The sequence below is a fragment of the Alligator mississippiensis genome, chromosome 4 (genome assembly GCF_030867095.1).
Source record: "Alligator mississippiensis isolate rAllMis1 chromosome 4, rAllMis1, whole genome shotgun sequence".
Classification (NCBI taxonomy): domain Eukaryota; kingdom Metazoa; phylum Chordata; order Crocodylia; family Alligatoridae; genus Alligator; species Alligator mississippiensis.
Window position 1 is genome coordinate 93,604,657 of NC_081827.1, and position 21,107 is coordinate 93,625,763.

General features: G+C 43.2%; 1 protein-coding gene across 10 annotated transcripts in view; it reads right to left on the reverse strand.

The window, feature by feature from the left end:
• Window positions 1–21,107, reverse strand: part of APAF1 (apoptotic peptidase activating factor 1) — a 71,936-nt gene that overhangs the window by 14,960 nt on the left and 35,869 nt on the right. For 8 of the 10 annotated variants that reach the window (XM_019480847.2, XM_019480845.2, XM_014595174.3 and 5 more), the window contains 7 exons: window positions 20,007–20,132; window positions 15,984–16,115; window positions 13,962–14,087; window positions 10,917–11,072; window positions 8,605–8,730; window positions 5,250–5,375; window positions 2,468–2,587 (listed from right to left, as the gene is read on the reverse strand). In XM_019480847.2, coding sequence (XP_019336392.1) covers window positions 2,468–2,587; window positions 5,250–5,375; window positions 8,605–8,730; window positions 10,917–11,072; window positions 13,962–14,087; window positions 15,984–16,115; window positions 20,007–20,132 — 912 coding nt within the window. Of the gene's footprint in view, window positions 1–2,467; window positions 2,588–5,249; window positions 5,376–8,604; window positions 8,731–10,916; window positions 11,073–13,961; window positions 14,088–15,983; window positions 16,116–20,006; window positions 20,133–21,107 lie in introns of those variants that run through there. The other 2 variants (XR_009461679.1, XR_009461677.1) reach the window with 1 other exon arrangement.

The following is a 21,107-nucleotide window of genomic DNA, read 5'->3' on the forward strand; positions in this document are numbered from 1 at the left end:
TAGTGACTTCCCTCATTCAGCTGAATATGGGCTTGATCTTGTGATTACCTGTAGAACCCCACCTCTCTGCAAAGGCAACTAGTATTGAAAATGGTCAGCATCTTGCAGGACTGTGCCTCTAACACTGGCTCTTCGCATTACTACCGCCCCTGGTAAAACTGCACTACTGCAAAAATCTCTCTTTGGCTAATGTATTATTTTAATACAGACAATAGATATGGAACAAATGTACTGTTAAAATAAATCTATCCTATTTTGATTCCTAAAATAATCTGGAAAAATAAGGTCATCAGATAATTTTAACCTACTTAAAACATCATATCTTTTTAACTTACTTAAAAAAAACCCATGCCATTTAAAAAGATCACATACTATAAAAACAAAGGCTGTTATTTTAGGCTGTAGTGATGGCAATAAGACAAAAGTACTAATTAAACAGTGATACCACTTCTGACTGAGCGCATCTCCAGCAATGCTTGTTTACTCCGGACATTTCTAGCCCACAATCTCTGAATCCTGATTTGGCCCAAAATTTATAAGTGATGACTTCTCATCATGTCAACATTTTTAACCTTCTTTGGCTTCTATACTTTTTTTAATGCATTTTTCTCCTCATGCTCTCACGAGCACGGACAGTTGGATGGGTAAAATATTGGCTGATGGGGCACACCCAGAGTAGTGCTGGACAGGTGGTACTCAACCTGGCGAGAGGTGAGCAGGGGGGTAACCCAGGGCTTGGTCCTCGGGCCTGCACTGTTTAACATCTTCATCAGAGACTTGGACGAGGGGGTGGAAAGCACGCTGTCCGAGTTTGCTGATGACACTAAGATGTGGGGTGAGGTGGACACAATTGAAGGGAGAGAGAGGCTGCAAATAGATTTAGACAGACTGCGAAAGTGGGCAGATGAGAATAGGATGGGGCTCAATGTAGACAAATGCAGGGTGCTGCACCTTGGGAGAAGGAATCCACAGCATACATACAGGCTGGGGAGTTCCCCTCTTGAAAGCACAGAGGCGGAAAGGGATCTTGGAGTCATTATTGACTCCAAGGTGAACATGAGCCGCCAATGCCAGACCGCAGCCAGCAAGGCCAGCCATAACTTGTCGTGCGTCCAAAGGTGCATCTCAAGCCGGTCCAGAGAAGTGATACTCCCCCTCTGTGCGACTTTGGTCAGGCCGCAGTTGGAGTACTGAGTCCAGTATTGGGTGCCACACTTCAAAAGGGATGTGGCCAGCCTGGAGAGGGTTCAGAGGAGGGCCACCCACTTGGTGAGAGGGCAGCAGGACAGGCCCTACGAGGACAGACTGAGGGACCTGAACCTGTTCAGCCTCTGCAAGAGGAGGCTGAGGGGGGACCTGGTGGCTGCCTACAAACTCATCAGGGGAGATCAACAGCAAATAGGCAGAGCCCTTTTCTCCCCAGCACCACCTGGGGTGACAAGGAACAACGGTAATAAACTGATGAGAATAGGTTTAGGTTAGAGATCAGAAGGCAATATTTTACAGTTAGGGTGGCCAAAATCTGGAACCAACTTCCCAGGGAAGTGGTCCTCGCCCCTACCTTGGGCAAATTCAAGAGGAGGTTGGATGATTACTTGTCTGGGGTCTTGTGAACCCAGCATTCATTCCTGCCTGCCAGGGGGTCAGGCTAGATGATCTGTTTAGGTCCCTCCTTACCCTAGCTACTATGAAACTATGAAATTAAAAAGGGTTAAGGTAACTTGGCTGCAAGTAAAAAAAATTAAGAGACCTAATCAACGTGCAGTAACAAGTTGAGAAAACAGTTCAAAGGTTTACCCTTTAAGAATCCACTTGTATTGTCCATGAAGGGACATATGGACAGATTCTACACCAAGACAAACACTGTTCTGCAAGTAGGTAGAATCTGGGCGAGCGGCTATCAGAGGATCAGCCCACCCACTTTCTTTCAAAACGCATTCTTCCATAGCTATTACAGAAGTCATTTATGACTTTCATGACTGTCTATTTACCGAACTATACACATTGAAGACCTGACCAGTAGACTGCCAAATGAATCCTACTCAAAAGGAAGGCAGAAGAACCTATTCAACTTTTTCCTCCCTATACATTTTGACAGTTAGATGATTAGTCTCAGCAATGTAGGAAGAGATGTCAGGACTCCCAGCATACCATTTATGTCCCATTTTAAAGCAAATTAAATGATTATCTTTACGGCTGAAATATTCTTCCATATAATGTTTCAGGTCTGGATAATACTGTGATTAAAACATGCTAGACCCTGAAAAATTTAAAGTAACTAATAAGACAGAACTAGAGGGAACGGAGTCTATTGTAGATTGGTGATATAGGCAATTGGGTTTTCTTTGTGTATAGCCATATCATTTTGGCAATGTAATGGCACAAATAGATTACTAAATAGGGAAATTTTTAGTAATTTTTTTTTTACTGAGTTTAGAAGCTGAAATACACAGAGAAACACACTTACTTGTAGATGTGTATGATTGAGAATTGCTAAAATCATCATTTCATCGCCCTTGAATGCAACATCTAGTTCATTTTTCAACGCAATTTCTGGAGGCTTGCACACTTTACTTGTCTCCCAAATCTGTTGAAGAGAATAATGTATCAACAGTTGGAAGGAAGACAAAGACATAAAACTATTAGTCAAAAAGAGAACATGCTGAAAGTTAGAAGCCACTAAGAAGTAAAATTTTAAATCAATAAGAACAACTTCAATACTTCTGTGATTTTCATTTAGTAGTTTAATGGGAAGTACTCTACTGTTCATACAGTAAGCTCCATAAATAAAGTGCAATACTGAATTTCCTGTCACAGCCTGCCCAGTTGCCCAGTCAGTGTACTCCTCTACACTTCTTAAAAAAAAGCCATGTATACAAAGTTCACCAGGTCCTAATTTAAAGTTAAAAAACCCTAGAATTAAAAAAAAAGAAGAGAATATCAGCTATAGCATTAAACATGCTATTAGCATAACTAGTTTCAAGAATACAAATTCAACATATCAAAAACACCGATTATGAAAAGTGAGGGAAAAATAACGTGAGAAAAAAGGCATAAGGTTACATCTTTTCAAGAATATTATGGTTTATAAAAGGAATTTATGGGATTAAACAAAATAAAGCATGGAATGATCTGATGTTACATAACCTAAGCAAGTAATAACCTGTAAATATGCAAGTACATAAAATCAGCTGTGACAGTCTGAAGACAGGCAGAAGGCAGGGTAGAGATACACTGTATAGACCAGAGGCAGGCAAAATACGGCCTTTGGGCTGGATCCGTCCCACCAAGCACTTTCATTCAGCCCATGGCACACACCAACAAACTCTGCCCCTCCCAGTCCTTCTGCCCATGAAGTGGGGGGAAGTGAGATACTGGCGTATACACACAGCCCCAAACAAACCCTACTGCCTCACTCCCACCCTTGTGGGCGGAAGGGGCCAGCAAGCGTGCAGCTTCTGTGCGGGGCTGCTGCTGCTGCAGCCCCCGGGGATCTGCTTCACTTCCCTGGTCTCCTGCTGGCTCTGGACAGCCAGTAGGGAAGCAGCGGTGGGGGGGAGGCTGCAGCTGGGTGGGAGCATGGGGCTGGTGGTAGCAGCACAGAGCTTGGGTGGGTAGTGTGTCGATGTGAGGGAGGATTCGAGGTATGGAGACCCCCACCACACTTCCCCCATGGTGTGCAGCCCTGACAGGTGGCGGCAGCAGGAGCAGGCAGGGCACAGGCACCCAGTGGGGCGCAGCTCTGGCCAGCAATGCTCATTGCAGTAAGGGGAGCAGCCTCCCTGAGCCATCTGTATTGCTGGCACTCCCTGCCACTCACGCGCAACCCCTGCACTCACATGGCATGGGAGGCAAGCCACAGTGCTGGAGCCGGCTGCCTTTCCTGCCACGGCTGCGCAGCACAGGACAGAAGTCTCAGTTGCTGGAACTGGCTGCCTTTCCCGCTCAACAGGGGGAGATGCCTGGGGCTTCCCTCCCCTGCAGCACAGCCCTGGGAAGAAAGGCAGCCAGCTCCAGTGCCTCAAGCTTCTTTCCTGTGCTGCACAGCCCTGGCAGGGAAGGCAGCTGGTTCCAGCACATGGGGCTTCCCTCCCATGCTCTGCGAGTGCAGGGGCTGTGCATGAGTGGCAGGGAGCACCAGCAATACACCCGGCCCAGGGGAGGCTTTGCCCCTCTCTGTGATGTGCAGCGCTGGCCAGAGCCATGCCCTGCCAGGCACCTGTGCCCTGAATGTCCCACTTGCTACTGCACCATGGCGGGGAGGCAGGGGGGTCCCTATACCCTCCCCACTCCCTCACACATACACCCTGCCTTCACTACCCCTCACATATACACTACCCCCCACCATACCCTATGCCCCCCACACACACAGCCATACCCTCCCACAACCCCCCCCCACCGCCCACCTGACAGCTCCACCCCCACACCAAATATACAAAATTAAGAATTTATTTTTGAGTTCTGCAATCACCTCTATCTACACTATGCAAACACAAATCATGACAAAAATATTTTTTGTAATACAATTAAAATATGTTATAGTAGGCATTTAACTTTTAGTATGATTTTTTTCCTCTGGTTCTAAGATGGCAACCTCCCCTCCCAAAGGGAGCATTTCCAGGGAGCAAGTGGAGGGACTTCTGGTGGCAAAGATCAGGGGTTAGGAATGAGACTTCTGCCCCCAAGATGGCAACAGGGGGTGGGGCAACTGTCAAGGGGTGGGGCTACCCATGAAGCCCTCAATTGCTCACCCAAACTTGTTAGGCAGCCCTCCAGCCAAAAAAATTGCCCACCCTGAGACAGACTAACTGAATCAAAGATGCATAAGCTTTCATGAACAATAGCTTACTTCAGATGCTTATGCATCTCTGATTCACTTAGTCTATAAAATTACATCTCTCCCCTGCCTTCTACATAAAATTAGTGCAGCATAATCAATGCTGCTTACAATAAAATTATAACAATGTATCAAAATCTCAATTTTTTTTAAAAGCTAACTTTACATACAGGATTACAATTCACTATTAATATGCATAAGACCTACCACTACCATTATTATTATTCCCATCTAACTTCTGTATGGTGTTTTTTATTGCATGTGCTTACTCCAACTCTGGGATTTTAGATATTTAAGACTGGAGTGTCTTTCCTTGCTCTAAACTTGACATAACTGTTTTACACATTCTTAAAAAAAAAGAAAGACACTTGCTACACACCTCATAAAAGGAAAGAAGAAGATGTCATATTACCCTTATTGTCTGGTCATCAGAAGATGTCAGAAATAAAGAGCCATCAGGGGAAAATGTCACACAGTGAACCCAACTCATGTGTTCCCTGCAGTCAGCTACTTTTGTCTTGGTTTTAGTATTCCACAACTACAGCAAAAATGAGAGGAAGAGTCTAGCTGTAACACACAAATATTCTGAATCCGTAACACAAAGCACATACAGTAAGTGCCCAAGAATGTAATGAGTTTTCTTTTACTAGTATTTTATTGTATTGCCTCTATTCACTACAAAGATTTATTAGTTAAAAATATTGAAGTTTTCAGCTTGTAACTAAATTAATCCATAGCGTTAATTTACATACATACATAAGTGACCAAAATATCTATTACATAAAATATTATACTAGTAAATATGTTGAGACTAGTGTGGATACCATGCACTGCCATTTTAACTTGTGTGAATCATCAAATCCTGTAGCATACTTGTATATTCCATATCTTTTATGTAATGTTTTATGTATTACAGAATCTTTTATACCATGACTGGAGTACTGTCATGGATGGCTTTAAACTGTCCAGGAAGAACAGGAAGGGGACAAGAGTGGGAGGAGCTGCTCTTTAAGTAAGAGCTGTCTGATTGCTCAGAGATCCAGTAAGAAACTGGAGACAGGCCTGTTGAAAGTCTCTGGGTTAGGGTCAGAGGAGACAGCAACAAGGGTGACATCATGGTGAGTGTCTGCTACGGACCACCAGACCGAGACGATGAGGTGGATGAAGCTTTCTTCAAAAAGCTGGCAGAAGTTTCCCGATCACAGGACCTGGTTCTCATGGGGGACTTCAAATCACCATGACATCCACTGGGAGGGAAATGCAACAGAGCAAAAGAAGTTTTGGAGAGTGCTGGGAACAACTTCCTGGTGCAAGTGTTGGAGTGGCCAACTAGGGGCAATGCTCTTCTTGAACAGCTGCTCACGAAAGGGGAAGAATGGGTGGGGCATGCAGTAGTGGATGTTAACTTGGGAAGCAGCAACCACAAGATAATTGAGTTCGGGATTCTGAGGAAAGGAAGGGTGGAGAGCAGGACAATAAGGACCCTGGACTCCAGAAAAACAGACTCTGACTCACTCAGGGAACTGATGGGCAGGATCCCCTGGGAAGCCAGTCTGAGGGGGAGATAAGTCCAGGAAAGCTGGCTGTACTTTAAAGAAACCTTACTGAGGGTGCAGGAATGAACCACTTGATGTGCAGGAAGACTTGCAAGTATGGCAGAAGAGCAGCTTGGCTTAGCAAGGAACACTTCAAATGTGTTAAAACACGAAAAGGAAGCTTACAAGCAGTGGAAAACTACTAGGGAAGAATATAAGAGTACTGCTCAGACATGCAGGGATGAAATCAGGAAGGCCAGAGCACAAATGGAGTTGCAGCTAGCAAGAGATATGAAGGGTAATGAGAAGGGTTTCTACAAGTATGTCAGCAACAAAAGAAGGATCAGGGAAATTGTGGGTCCCTTACTGAACCAGGGAGACAACCTAGTGACAGATGATACAGAAAAGGCTGTAGTAATCTTTTTTATGTCTTTTTTACCCCAGTCTTCACAGGCAAGGTCAGCTATCAGACTACTGTGGAAGAGGTAGGCAGTGGCAAAAGAAGAGATTAGGGAGTATTTAGAAAAGCTGGATGCATACAAGTCCATAGGGCCAGACAGGATGCACCTGAGTGTGGAGGGAGTTGGCCGATGTGATTGTAGATAGAGCCAATGACCATTATCTCTGAAAACTCATGGTGAGCAAGAAAGATCCTGGATGCTTGGAAAAGGGCCCATCTTTAAGAAAGGGAAGAAGGAGGATCCAGGGAACTACAGACCAGTCAACCTCACTTCAGTCCCTAGAAAAATCCTGCAGCAGGCCCTCAGAGAATCCATTTCTAAGCACTTGGAAGAGAAGGTGATTAGGAACAGCTAGCTTGGATTCACCAAAGGCAAGTCATGCCTGACCAACGTAATTGTCCTCTATAAGTTGACTGGCTCTGTGGATGCTGGGGCAGGGGTGCAGTGGATTAATATACCTTGACTTTAGCAAGACTTTTGATATGGTCTTCTACAACATTCTCACAAGGAAGCTAAGGAAATATGGGTTGGATGAATGGACTGTAAGGTGGATAAAAAACTGGCCGGATCATCAGGCTTAAGGGTAGGGAATCAATGGCTTATGTCTAGTTGGCAGCCAGTATCAAGTGGAGTACACCAAGAGTTGGTCCTGGGGCTGATTTTGTTCAACATGGGATGGAATGCACCCTCAGCAAGTTCACAGATTACACCAAACTAAGTAGAGTAGCAGTAGATACACTGGAGTTTAGGGTTACAATCCAGAGAGACCTAGACAAATTATAGGATTGGACCAAAAGGAATCTCATGAATTTCAACAAAGACAAGTACAAAGTCTTGCATTTTGGATGGAACAATTCTATGCACCAGAACCGGCTTAGGACTGACTGGTTAAACAGCAGCTCTGCAGAAAAGGACCTGGAGCTTACAGTGAACAATATGCTGAACATGAGTCAATAGTGTGCTCTTGTTGTGAAGAAGACTAATGACATACTGAGCTGGCTGCATTAGCAGGAACACTGCCAGCAGAGGGAAGCGATTGTTCTACTCTGTTCAGCACTGGTGAAGCCATATCTGGAGTACTGTCTCCAGATTTGGGTCCCTCACTATAGGAAGGATCTGGAGAAATTGGAAAGAGTCCAGCAGAAGGCCACAAAAATGGTTAGAGGGCTGAGGCACATGACTTATGATTATGAGAGGCTGAGAACTTGGTTCATTTAGTCTGGAGAAGAGGTGACTGAGGGGCGATTTAGTAACAGCCTTCAACTAACCGAAGGGGGGTTCCAAAGAGGATGGAACTACACTGTTCTCAGTGGTGGCAGATGACAGAAGGAGCAGCAATGGTAGCTTAGGTTAGATATTAGGGAAAACAGTCTCATGAGGAGGGTAGTACAGCACTGGAACAACAGGCTACCCAGAGAAGTTGTGGGATATTCATCCTTGGAAGTTTTTAAGACCCAGGTAGATAAAACCTTGACTGGGAGAAAGTGAGGAAGTTTTTCCTAATATACAACTTAAACCTCCCTTGCTGCAACTCGAGATTGTTGCTCCTCGTTCTGTCATCTGTCACCACTGAGAACAGTCTCATCCTCTTTGGAACCACCTTTCAAGTAGTTTAAAGTAAAGTCGCTGAATTCACACTGAATGTGTATTTTTTGAAAATAGTTAATTTACTTCTGATTCTCCAAAACTAAATAATTGATACAGCATATTTTTTTCATTTTATAGCACAGGAGAGCTATCTGCATTATCTTAACAAAAGATGATCACTTACCTCAACAGAATAGTGTGAGAAAGCAACTGCTACCAGTTGATTGCTGGGGCAGAAGTCATAGTACTGGATTGTGTTTTGGTAACTTAAAACCTCTTCTAATAAATCACTGGTTTCAACATCTAAAAGCTGTGAAAACAATTCCAAGAAGTATGATGTATTAACATTATGATGAACTCGGCTAACTAAAGACTAAGATTTAATTCCTTGAATTAATCTCCAGCAACTACTGAATGCACAGTCTAATACACTGAATACTGAGTAATGCATTTTGTTGAATACAATAATTTTATTATTAAAAAAGTCCGATTTAAAAAATGTACCACATTGACTCAAAATGCAGTCTAACTGGCCACCATATAAATAAGAAGGAATAATGTATCTTTTTAAACGTGTATATCTGTCCATATCGATAAACAGGTTAGTTTTAAAAACTGCTTTATTATTGATTCCATCACATGTAGGAAACATCCTGTAAGCTTAATATTTGGTGTTTTGAAATACAGAATAATCAAGAACTTCAGAAATGAGAAAAGTTAAATGATATGATCAAATCTGGTAAACTAATCCCTAAAGTATCTTACTCTGCATGCTAAATCAAAAGCTGAATGCTTTGTCAAAACTTGAGCAAACAAAAAAGCTAATTTATGCTATGCCAATTTCTAATATGCAGTCAGTTTAATAACTCAGTTGTAAAACATTGAAAAGTTGAGGTTATAATATCGTATAACAAGAATCACTGACTGGCAGAATTAACCTTTGAACAATTTTCTGACTCAATTATGAAGGATGAAAGATAATAATTTCTAACATCCCCTCAAATAACACCCCTGAAAAGGCTCCTGCAACTTTTTCTCATTAGCACAGCTTTATCTTTTTTTCTGTGCTAACCATTTAATGCAGGAGTGTCAAAGACCATGAAGCCCTATCATCCAGCCCACCATCCTGCCTTGTGGGTTTCTACTGGACCCACGTGCCGCTTGCAGTGAGTGGGGCCAGCTCCTGGCACATGCTGCATGCAGCGCTGTGGGACCTGCCTGGCCTGCGCACTGGATTTGGGGCGGAAAAATCGTGCGTGAGCCTAATCCAGCCTGCAGACTAGCTCTGTGCTCCTCATCCAGGGCCTAATGAATTTGATACCGCTGATTTAAACAGTTACAGTAAAATCTCTGTTATCTGGCATTCCCGGGGTAAGGGGACTGGCGGTTATGTAAAAATTCTGGTCATCTGAAACCTCCCAGCAGGGGTGTTCAGGTAACACGGAATGGGGCAGAGGGGAGGAGGTGGCAGCTGCACACGGAGTGGGGGAGGAGGGTATGTGGAGAAGGCTGTCCGCAAAGTGGCAGCAGCTCAAGGTGGTGGGTGGCGGCAGCTGCCGCTGCATGCGAGCTTTCCCCTGTCCCCCCCGCCACGTCCATCCAGCCAGCCGGCAATTCCAGCTAATTGAATTTCTGGTTAGTTAAATGCCAGAAAGCAGAGATTTTACTGTGTATGTCCTTCTATGCCAGGTGTGTCCTTTTATAACTAGTAATAACGGGGTGTCAAACATGGCAGATCATTTTCAGCTATTCCATATTTTCCTTAGCACTAAAGAAAGAACCAAGTATACAGTTATTCTTCTACAGCTTATTCAAAGGAGCCAGAGAGAAAGAGATGGGAGTGAACAAATGTGTGTCCAAAAGGTCAAAAGGCAGCTGAAGTCTTTCACCTGTTGTTGCAAAGCAGCTGCTTCACCTAGGGCTCTCAGTTCAGTCACAGACCAGAGTAGCTGCTTCTCAAAGTCCGAAGTTCCAGAATGAGACGCACTAGAGCAGAGGTTCCCAAACTTTTTCATATTGTGTACCCCCCTTCCAAGTTTACCAGCTGCTCACATACCCTTACGAGCATACATTTTATATTTTTGTAATGGAGAATGTGTAAAGTAATTAAAGTAGGGGTGCACCGATAGAGATTTTTGGGGCTGATACTGATAGCTGATTTTTTAAGGAGACATATTGGCCAATACTGATCTAATTTCCGGTACTAGCCCGGCAGCTTGGACAGCTGTGTGCAGTTGGTAAGTCTGGTGTGGTGGAAGAGGAGTGGGGAGGAAAGGAGTGTGAGGGTGGCAGGCCCCCGCAGAGAGGCGGAAGTGGGGCTAGGGCCAGGGCAAGCACTGCCCAGCCAAATTATCGGCTACGTTGGGTCAATTTCTGATACGACCAATTTTCTTTATATCGGTGCCCATCCAATATCAGACCAATGTATTGGTGCACCTCTAGATTAAAGTAAAGGAAAAAACAGACTACAGGAAAAAATTAAATCTGAATACTTACAAGAAGTTTATTCTTGGCTGCCACCATTACTGTAGCACCATCTGTTGACCAGGAGCAACACTTGGGTAACGCTTCCACTTCTCGCTCATCTGCATTTCTGAAGAAATCCTTTATCTTAATACATTTCAGTTCATTTCCTGAGCCTGTTTCCCAAAGCTTCAAGAACAAATATATGAAATCAAACTCTCAAAATCAGAGATTATATAGATTAGCTTTAAATGCATACGAAAAGATTTATTAAAAGCCATTTATTCAATTTTTCCATACGTGTACAATGTACGTAAATATATGTCGTAAGGGAGGAGGCAGCTTGTAACTGCATATCCAATTCTGGACTTCTCTGCATCAGGAAAGTATTTACAAATTGGGAGAGTTCAGAAAGCAGCAATCAAAATTATAAAAGCAGAAGTGCTTAAAATTTCTTTGGGCTGGGACTATAACACTTTAATTCATTTTATGAATGTGAAAGGAATGCATTTAACTACAGGTTACATTAATCTATTAACTATTAAAACTGCACAAAGCAATCTTTCCTCAAGGGTACTCTAAACATGTTTTCAAAGAATAAAAAGCCCCTAAATTCCTCATTTTAGAGCCAACAAACAGGATATTTTCTTTTCATAGTGTATTTTGTAATTCTCCACATACATACTATAAAATAAAGGCAGCACAACATTTTCCTTCTCTGGACCAGTATGTGAATTTTGTATTACGCTAAAATAATTTACAGTTTCTTGTTGTCAACTTAAAATCTTTGTACTACATATCCATATAATCTATAAATGTATATTAAAAGGTAGATTCCATAAGATTTAAAGTTATAGTTATATTGGTATTTCTTTTTTGTGTCTAATATTGGAACATGACAGTTTTGGCAGAAAAATTAGAGCCATCTATCTTGTAGTTTCAGTGGCAATCATCCAAGAGCACACTAAATTTTAGGCCATCAATTACTGATTTTTAGAAACTTGTATGCTTTAAAACTAAGAAAATAGAAAAGCATCAAAGAATTCTGTCTCTACCAGGAGTAAGGACAAGAGAAAAGCTGAATTCTGCCATGCACAGCAGAAAAAGGGAACAGACTTACGAGAAAGGTGAAACACTGATAACACCTGAAGTACCCACCAACCACAGCTATTATGAAAAAAAAAGAGACTGTCTTGTGGTGGAAGATGCTCCCATCAGGAAGACGTGGAATTTATTTGCTTTGGGGAAGAAAAGCAATCAGCTGTTGTTACATCTGCCTGTAGCCAGTGCAAGCCCAACAGCTAAGAAGGATCTGATAAAAAAAGAAGTCTTGTCCCCTGATATCGCTGATGCATTCAAAGGCAAGTAGAACCCTTTTCAACTTTGATTTCTATCACAGCAGCAGGTTTTTCATCATTCCTAATTTAGATACTCTTAAAGAAAAATAAGAATTTTTGAAGCGTGACTAATATGGTGCAAGTCTCTTAATTGCTTTAAAAAATATATCACTGACTAGGGAAAGTTAACTAAAAAAAATAAACAAAAAAAAGTCATCCCTACCTCACCTGGCTGTTTAAAATTTAGACGTACACCGATACACTGGTACATATCGTATTGACACTGATAAAAGGAAAATTGACATCATCAGGAGTCGGCTTTTTTGGCTGATTTGGTCAATAATGTTGCCAGTAAATGCTGCAGCATGCACATGACCAGGAACGCAGCCCGGCAGCTTGGAGAGCAGCGTCCGGATCTTAAGTCTATTGGGGCAAGGGGGAGGGAAAGGATGTGGGGGGGGAATGCAGATTGAGTCCCCCATGGTGAGGGTGGGAGTGGTACTGGGGCAGGGGTGGGGGTAGGCGCTACCCAGCCGGGGTGGGGTGGCATGCGGCACATAGCTGGTGGCTCATCCAGGGGTTGCGGGGAGGGGGGGCTCCCGCCACTGCACACACCCCCGGGGAAGGCATGTGCCCCCCTGGATTTTTGCACGGGGTGAGGGTGGGCTGCTGCTGCGCGCTCAGGGCCAGGGCTGCTCCAGCCTCTTCCCAGTGGCTGCGCTTGGGCTGGGCAGAGTGGGAAAGGTTGTGGCAGCACTTGGAGGGGGGGCTACAGGGGAGCTAGAGCTACCCCAAAATTTGCCGTAGCCCTTGCTCCCAGTGCCACTGCCTCCCATCCTACCCCTCCTGGCCCAAGAGCAGCTGCCAGGAAGAGGCTGGAGCAGCCCCAGCCCTAAGCGCACAGCAGGTGGCCTACCCTTGCCCCATGCACAAATCCAGAGGGTTACATGCTCCCCATGCCTCTTCTGGGGGTGCATGCAGCAGTGGGAGCCCCCCCACACCCCAGGATGAGCCACTGGCTCCCCGCCCCACACTGGCTGGGCAGTGCCTGCCCCTGTACCAGCCCCACTCTCTCCCTTACCATGGGGCCTTAATCTGTCCCCACCCCCTGACACCCCTTCCTCTCCCCACGCCCCTCCCCCTCCAGCAGACTTACCACCCGGATGCTACTCTCCATGCTGCCAGGCTGCATATTGGCAATCGGATCAGTATCAACTGATATGGCTGGTCAATAATAGGTCATTGGTATCGGCCCAAAAAATCTTTATCAGTGCACACCTAGTAAAATTATATTGAATTTAAGCATATAATGAAAATAAATAAGGTATTCCTGGCTCATACTGAAAATATATTAAGTCATCAGATCTCTTTTCCACTTGGAATATGATTTTACGAAGCATTCCCTTGACATCAGATTCTCAAAGTTTCATGGATAAGTGATAGAATGAAACAAGGCAACCTCTGTTTTACTTCTAGTTATGATACGAAATCCTTCTGTGACTTGAGGCAAGTTACCTGGCCTATTCCCATTTTAGCTTCTCATTTTTAAAATGGAAATAATGCTCAGCTACCCCACCAAGATGCTCCAAGGTATAACAAATTAATGTTTGAAAAACATGACTACAAAGCATTACTAAAAGGTTATATAATAAAGCAACAGCAACTTCCATCATCAAAATACATCACAGAAACTTCCATCCATTTAATCCATAAAAACACATTAATTAAAAACAAGGCTTACCTTCACTGTTCCATCTGTTGAGCAACTAGCCACATATTTATCATCTGGTGAAAATCTACAATGATTGACAGAACTTGTATGACCAAACATTGTGTTTTGACAACGCTTATTTCTTATGTCCCAAAGCTACAAGAAAAGGAAACAAACAATTGCTGTCAAACCATAAATAATCCAAAGCTAAAGATGGTGCATTTATATCCAAAAACCTGCTTAACTTGTATAGAAAAATCTATTCACAATTCATAGTTTTCTTAAGAGTCTGCAAGTCAAGGTAAGCCTTGGGCTCTTTTAGTCTTTGCTCTGACCTACTAATTTGTGTGGAAACCCAAAAACTGTCTTGTCTAATAGAACAGTGATTTTCAATTTGTGGCCCATGGACTCCTGGGGGTCTATAGATTACATCTAAGGGTCCACACAAGATGGCTGTTATCAATCAAAGGTATGGGAATACCTACACTTACAACTCAAAGGGGTCCACACCTCCATTCAAAATGTTTTAGGAGTCCATAAATGAAAAAAGGTTGGAAACCACTGTGTTAGAACATTACCATATGTCACTTCAGTCAGCTAACTGGAATCGAAATAACTTTTCTTTCCCTTAGCAGAGACAATGCCCTGGAGCTATGAAGAAGGCTAAGAAACTATCCTTGAGTCCACTGCCTCTAAAAAATTACCAGTATCTTGTTCCAATCTTCAATTTATTTTACAAATTCTAAACAGTATAATTTATTAGCAATACCTAAACTCTTTCTTTTATAGTGATCAACACAAGCTAAGGTTCAGCATACTCTCTTGAGTATAAAGTCATTAATAAGCTATTAGCTAAATCAAAAGAGCACCATCTATTTTCCCTACCATCTTCAGAACTTTTAAAATGATTGTTCTCTCCAGGATCCTCTCTACTCTTGGTTTCCATACATCTGTGCTCTTGTTTGACTTTCAACCTTCCTTACGACTTCATCATCAATGATTTTCTACCTCAGCATTTTCATAGGGTTCTTCTTGCCTCTGTCCCCTCCAATATGTTTTGTGGGGTTTTTTTGGCATAACAAGCAATTCTGGGTGCCCGATTTTGGGAACCTGGATTATCAGAGAGCAGAGGGATGTTCAGGCAGACAAGGTTCTTTCAGTGAATCTGATATATTTTATCATATTCACCCAAAGAACCTTGTCTGCCTATGTCCTTAGACCAACATGGCTACAACCTACACCCCTGATGGATGTATAGCACATTCTAAAAAATTCACGTGATCTCTACAATGGAGACCCGCTCTGTTACCTTTCACATAAAAATCCTACCTTGCAAAATTTTAATTACCGATTTCATGTACAGGTGATCTATCATTCTAATCTGTTCCAATCTTCTATCGCAAGACCCTTTTCAAGTATATTTTCTAGAATGGCCAGGTATCAGTGTATTCTCAAAGACTGCATTTTTCTCCTAACTTTTAAACAGAGGTTTGACTGGCTGAGAACTCCAATCTATTAAAAATTTCTATTAACTGCAGACTAGCTCCCAACCTCCCTAATTCCACTGTTAGTCAGTCAACTCCTATTTAATATAACTAATGCTAATCTAACCCAATCTGCCGCAACTCAGTTCCTCCTCAGAGCCTAAAAGATCATAAGTAATCTTTTCCTCTCCTACCATTCAACTCATTTTCTTTTAGCCATGCCCCTTATAACTGGTGACTCCTTTTCCATTTTCCCCATTAGTCACAACTTTCAATTTCTTACCCCAGCAATTAAGCACAAGATAATAATAATAATTAAAAAGCAGTCTTCATTCTCTTCTAAATATCATTATCCTTGGTTAAAACATACTTCTAGCAATTTTACCTACCTTCTGAAAAACTGCCCTCTACCCTTCCTTTCATACACTGTTATTCATTTTTGCCGTGTCTAATAGTTTATGGAAGCAAAATATTTAGTCTGTGGTGTTTGAAAAGAGCATGTACACAAAACCCCCCCCAGCAATGTTTTTAATTGTAAGCAAAATAAAACACTGCATTTTCTACTTACCTTGAGCAAACTGTCATTTGAGCAAGTGGTCAGGAGAAGCTCATTATTTCCACTGTTAAACTGGCAACAGTTGACCTGCTCTGTATGTTCCACACAGTCAAATATACGCTTGCCTGTTCTTAAACACCAGATCTAAACACGAGTAATTTAAAAAACAGATTTTGGAATTCATTTATTTACTTTTAGAAAAGTACATTCCTAAATAAAAACTTATCATGGAACATCTTTCAATCTAAGTTAAACTAAATGCATTTTTTATCCATTTGCAACAATATAATTAACAAACTTTCCCCCACAGCTGGGGGGTGGGGCAGGGAGGGAATGTAAAACTGACTAAAATAGGGAGATACAGGATCCTTTTAAAATGACAAGAGTGGTCATGTTAAAAAAAAAAAAACAGAAAAAGGAAAGGAGGAAAAGAGGAAAAGGAAGGGAAAAAGAGGAGAGGGGAAAAGGTGAAATTATAAAAGCTTAACAGGATGCTTACAACCAATTGATATGAATTCATTCTTGCCAGAATTTGGTCCTGGGCTCCATGTTTTGGAGAACCTGGACGTGGTTTAAATGTTTGAAAAATTGAGGTGATGCGAGGAAAATAGCCTTATTTAGTATGAGAATAAGAAGTAAATTGGGATTCCTTAATGCCTTATTATAATAAAGAAACACCAAATGCCAAAGCAGCAAGCTAAAACAAGCTTTTTTTTGGCTTGTTATTTAAGTGAAACAATAGAGGCAACAAGCATAAATTATTATGTCATGACATACTGTAAATACAAGTGTGTTCCTACCATTTTATCTCAAAATATCCACCCAGATTCTGACACTTAACTAAAATAGCAAATGCTACAATTAGTTTTATTTTCTATGTTTGATGCATCTTTTATTTTCCAAGGTAAAATAAAACATGGCACTTATGGAGTTGGTGCCGCCAGGCGGGTCTTGGGTTCCTAGATAATGACCCATGCTTTTGGGTGAGGGTCTTGCTGGGGCGGGATGGGCTTCACCTCTCTCCTAAAGACAAGCGTGTCTTCTCTTCCAGGTTGGCTGATCTCGTACGGCGAGCTTTAACTAGCCTCGCCAGGGGAGGGGGCCGCAGGAAGACATGGAGACACCACCCGAGCAAGACAGGTGACACATGCGAGGAGTGCCCAGGTAAGAAACAGGGGTCCAGATAGTCTTCCTAATCGGGGAGTGGCACGCGGAGCTATGAAAGGCCTTAAATGCCTGTATACCAATACTCATAGTATGGGGAACAAATAGGAGGAACTCGCCCTCAGAATAGCCACTTCAAACCCAGACATAGTAGGGCTTACAGAAACGTGGTGGGATTCATCCCACGACTGGGCAGTTAGCATTAGGGGCTATAGGCTCTACAGGTGGGACAGAGAAGGAAGGAAGGGAGGGGGTGTGGCGCTCTATGTCAAAGAGCAATACACATCTTCTGCAAAATGTGGTCGGAGGAGGGGCAAACTGAAGTGCTCTGGGTCAAGATACAAGGGGTTGTGGGGAGAGGGATTTAACGGTGGGGGTCTACTACAGACCCCCCAACCAAGGGGAGGAGCTGGACCGGGAATTTTCAGGCCACCTTGCAGAGGCACTTAAGGCAAGGGATGGAGTTGTCATGGGTGATCTAGATTACCCAGACATCTGCTGGGAGGAGCAGTCAGCCAGGTCGGACCGTTCCAGGAGATTCCTGGCCAAGATACAGTACGCAGGGTGACAAGGGCCTGCAGCAAGAAGGTAGCCCTAGACTTCAAGAGAGCCAACTTCAACGAGTTGAGGAGATTGGTGGGAGAGGTGCTGGGGTTATCGAAGGGAGGGGAACTCAGTACCCAAGATGAGTGGTCGTTCCTTAAGGAGACGATACTCAGGGCCCAAGGGGTGACGATCCCAACAAGAAGCAAGGGGGGCAAGAGTGCCCAAAAGCCTCCCTGGCTCACCAAGGACATCCAGGAATGCCTGGTTGCCAAAAAGGTGGCATACACCCGGTAGAAGGGGGCGCTATTTCCAAAGAAGAGTATACCTCCACTGCTTGGGCCTGTAGGGGGGCTGTTAGGAAAGCTAAGGCGGACATAGAGCTAGGACTAGCGTCCAAGATCAAAGATAATAGAAAGTCCTTTTTCAAATATATAGGGAGGATGAAGAAGGCACGGGGAAATGTGGGGCCCCTGCAAGATATGCTGGGCAATCTGGTGGTTGCGCCAGAGGAGAAGGCAGACCTCTTTAACAAATTCTTCACCTCCGTTTTCTTGTGCAGGGACCGGGACTCCCCCACCGTGATTCGAGATGGACTCGAGGGGAACGCCTCAAGACCTAAGGTTGAGGAGGACTGGGTTAGAGTGCTTCTGGAGGGGCTGGACGTGTTCAAATCAGCAGGTCCGGATGCTCTCCACCCCAGGGTGTTGAGGGAGCTAGCAGGGGTTATTGCAGGGCCCTTGGCACGTCTTTACGAGCGCTTGTGGTGCTTGGGCCAGGTGCCAGATGATTGGAAGATAGCCAACGTGGTCCTCATCTTTAAAAAAAGGGAGGAGGGAGGACCCGGGCAACTATAGGCCCATCGGTCTTACCTCAATCCTGGGGAAACTCTTTGAGAAGATCATCAAGGAGCACATCTGTGACGGGTCGGCATCGGGGATGATGCTCAAGGGCAACCAGCACGGTTTCATTAGGGGCAGGTCATGTCAGACCAACCTGATTGCCTTTTATGATCAGATCACAAAAGCATTGGATGCAGGTGTTGCCGTGGATGTAGTCTTTCTGGACTTATGCAAGACCTTTGACACTGTCTCCCACCCCGTCCTCATTAAAAAACTAGATGACTGTGGCATCGATGCCTACACGGTCAGATGGATTGCAAACTGGCTGAAGGGTCGTACTCAGAGGGTGGTGGTGGACGGGTCATATTCAACCTGGGGGGGAGTGGGCAGCGGAGTCCCCCAGGGCTCGGTCCTTGGCCCTGCACTGTTCAATTTCTTTATCAGTGATTTGGACGATGGGGTGAAAAGCAACCTGTTTAAATTTGCTGAGGGAAAGACTGCAGCAAGACCTGGATAGGTTGCAGGGGTGGGCTAACGAAAACAGAATGTGTTTCAATAGTGACAAGTGCAGGGTGCTGCACTTGGGCAGTAGTAACCAGCAGCACACTTATAAGATGGGAAACTCCTTTCTTGAGAGCACGGAGGCAGAAAGGGATCTTGGAGTCATCACTGACTCCAAGATGAACATGGGCCGACAATGCGAGGTCATGGTCAGCAGGGCTAACTGGACCTTATCGTGCATCCACAGGTGCATCTCAAGTAGGGCCAAGGAGGTGATCCTCCCCATCTATGCGACACTGGTCAGGCCACAGCTGGAGTACTGTATCCAGTTCTGGGCACCCCACTTCAAGAGGGATGTGGACAACATTGAGAGGGTCCAGAGGGCCACCCGCATGATCCGGGGACTGCAGGGCAGACCCTACAATGAGAGGCTACAGGACCTGAACCTGTTCAGCCTTCACAAGAGAAGGCTGAGGGGGGACCTGGTGACTGTCTATAAACTCACTAGGGGGGACCAGAAGCGTTTGGGGGAGACCTTGTTTCCCCTAGCACCCCCCGGGATAACAAGGAATAACGGCCACAAAGTTGTTGGAGAGTAGATTTAGATTAGACATCCATAAGAACTACTTCACAGTCAGGGCGGCTAGGATCTGGAACCAACTTCCAAGGGAAATGGTGCTGGCTCCTACCCTGGGGGTCTTTAAGAAGTGGCTTGATGCCTACCTGGCCGGGGTCACTTGAGCCCAGTTTTCCTCCTGCCCAGGCAGGGGGTCGGACTTAAAGATCTACAAGGTCCCTTCCAACCCTACTTCTATGATTCTATGATAAGTTAAATTAAAAACAACAACAACAAAGCTTACTTTCTACATAGATTAGATCTCAACGAAAATGGTCTTAAAAATTGAATCACCTGGAATTGGTTAGAGTTTAGAAAAAAACCCTCCTTGTTCTAAGGTGAAAAGGTGTCAGAGGACCATTTTCTTACCTTCGCTTTGTTATCTGCTGAACAAGTTGCTATGAATCTACCATCTGGAGAGAAAGCGCAATAAAGTACTTCATCATCATGAGCTTCTACATTCTGAAGTTTCTCTCCAGTTTCTGCTTTAAACACCTATGCAAGCAAAATATAACATGATTCTGAAATCTTATATCAAACGTGCTTTGAGGCAAATTTAATACTGTACTATGTAAGGTAAAAAATTGCCATGTTCTGCAATTCAAATATTTAGGAATATTAAAGGGCAAATTAACCAATAGTTAAGGTCAAAATTTAATTTATCTTGTAGTGTGTTCTTAATTTTATTTAAAAGTAACCTCTGAATTTTCAATATCTACTTTTTCAAACTTGGACTTTAGAGCAAAGACTAACTGAACTATAAAAATGTCACAAATAGTTAAAAAGGAGAGACTCTATAGGATAAAATTAACCTTGAAAATATTGTCAGAGGCCATGATTTAGATTTAATATAAACAAGTTAGTCAGCGACACAATATGTGTTATGGTAATGAGCACACTGGAAAAAAAAATCTTAAATCTCTTAGGCCAAGTGCCTATTCGCACTCTCCATTACTTAATATTATTTTTTTAAGACATTAAGGAAAACAAACACTTAGGTGTCAAGTAATAATATTGTTATTTTAAACCCTAAAGTGAAAAACATGGGCTGAGTGCGAGTAGTAATTTGCCTTTTTCTCCTTCATGTGACAAACTTTGTTTATAGGCATTTAATACATTAAAATGAGGAATTCTACACTTCCTTACATCCAAGTAATGAGATTACCTGGATGTAAATATTATTTACTGCTAGAAAAGTTCTTAATCTCAGAAAAATGAGAAAGTAGGGAGATACTTCAAAGTCTTATATAATAAATATCACTGTCCTGGTTTCTTCTGACTCCAAAATGGAAAAAAGAAAATAGAGGAGCAGAGGGAATATTTTCAGATTGACTTTTAAGATAGCAGAATTTAAGCATGAGTTCTTCACTGAACCTTTCCTCCCTCAGCTACTGATCTTTAAATTGTTCAAATACTTAAGATTTTAACTGACTCAAAGGTAATGTAATTTTAAAATGTTTTTGTGCTTAT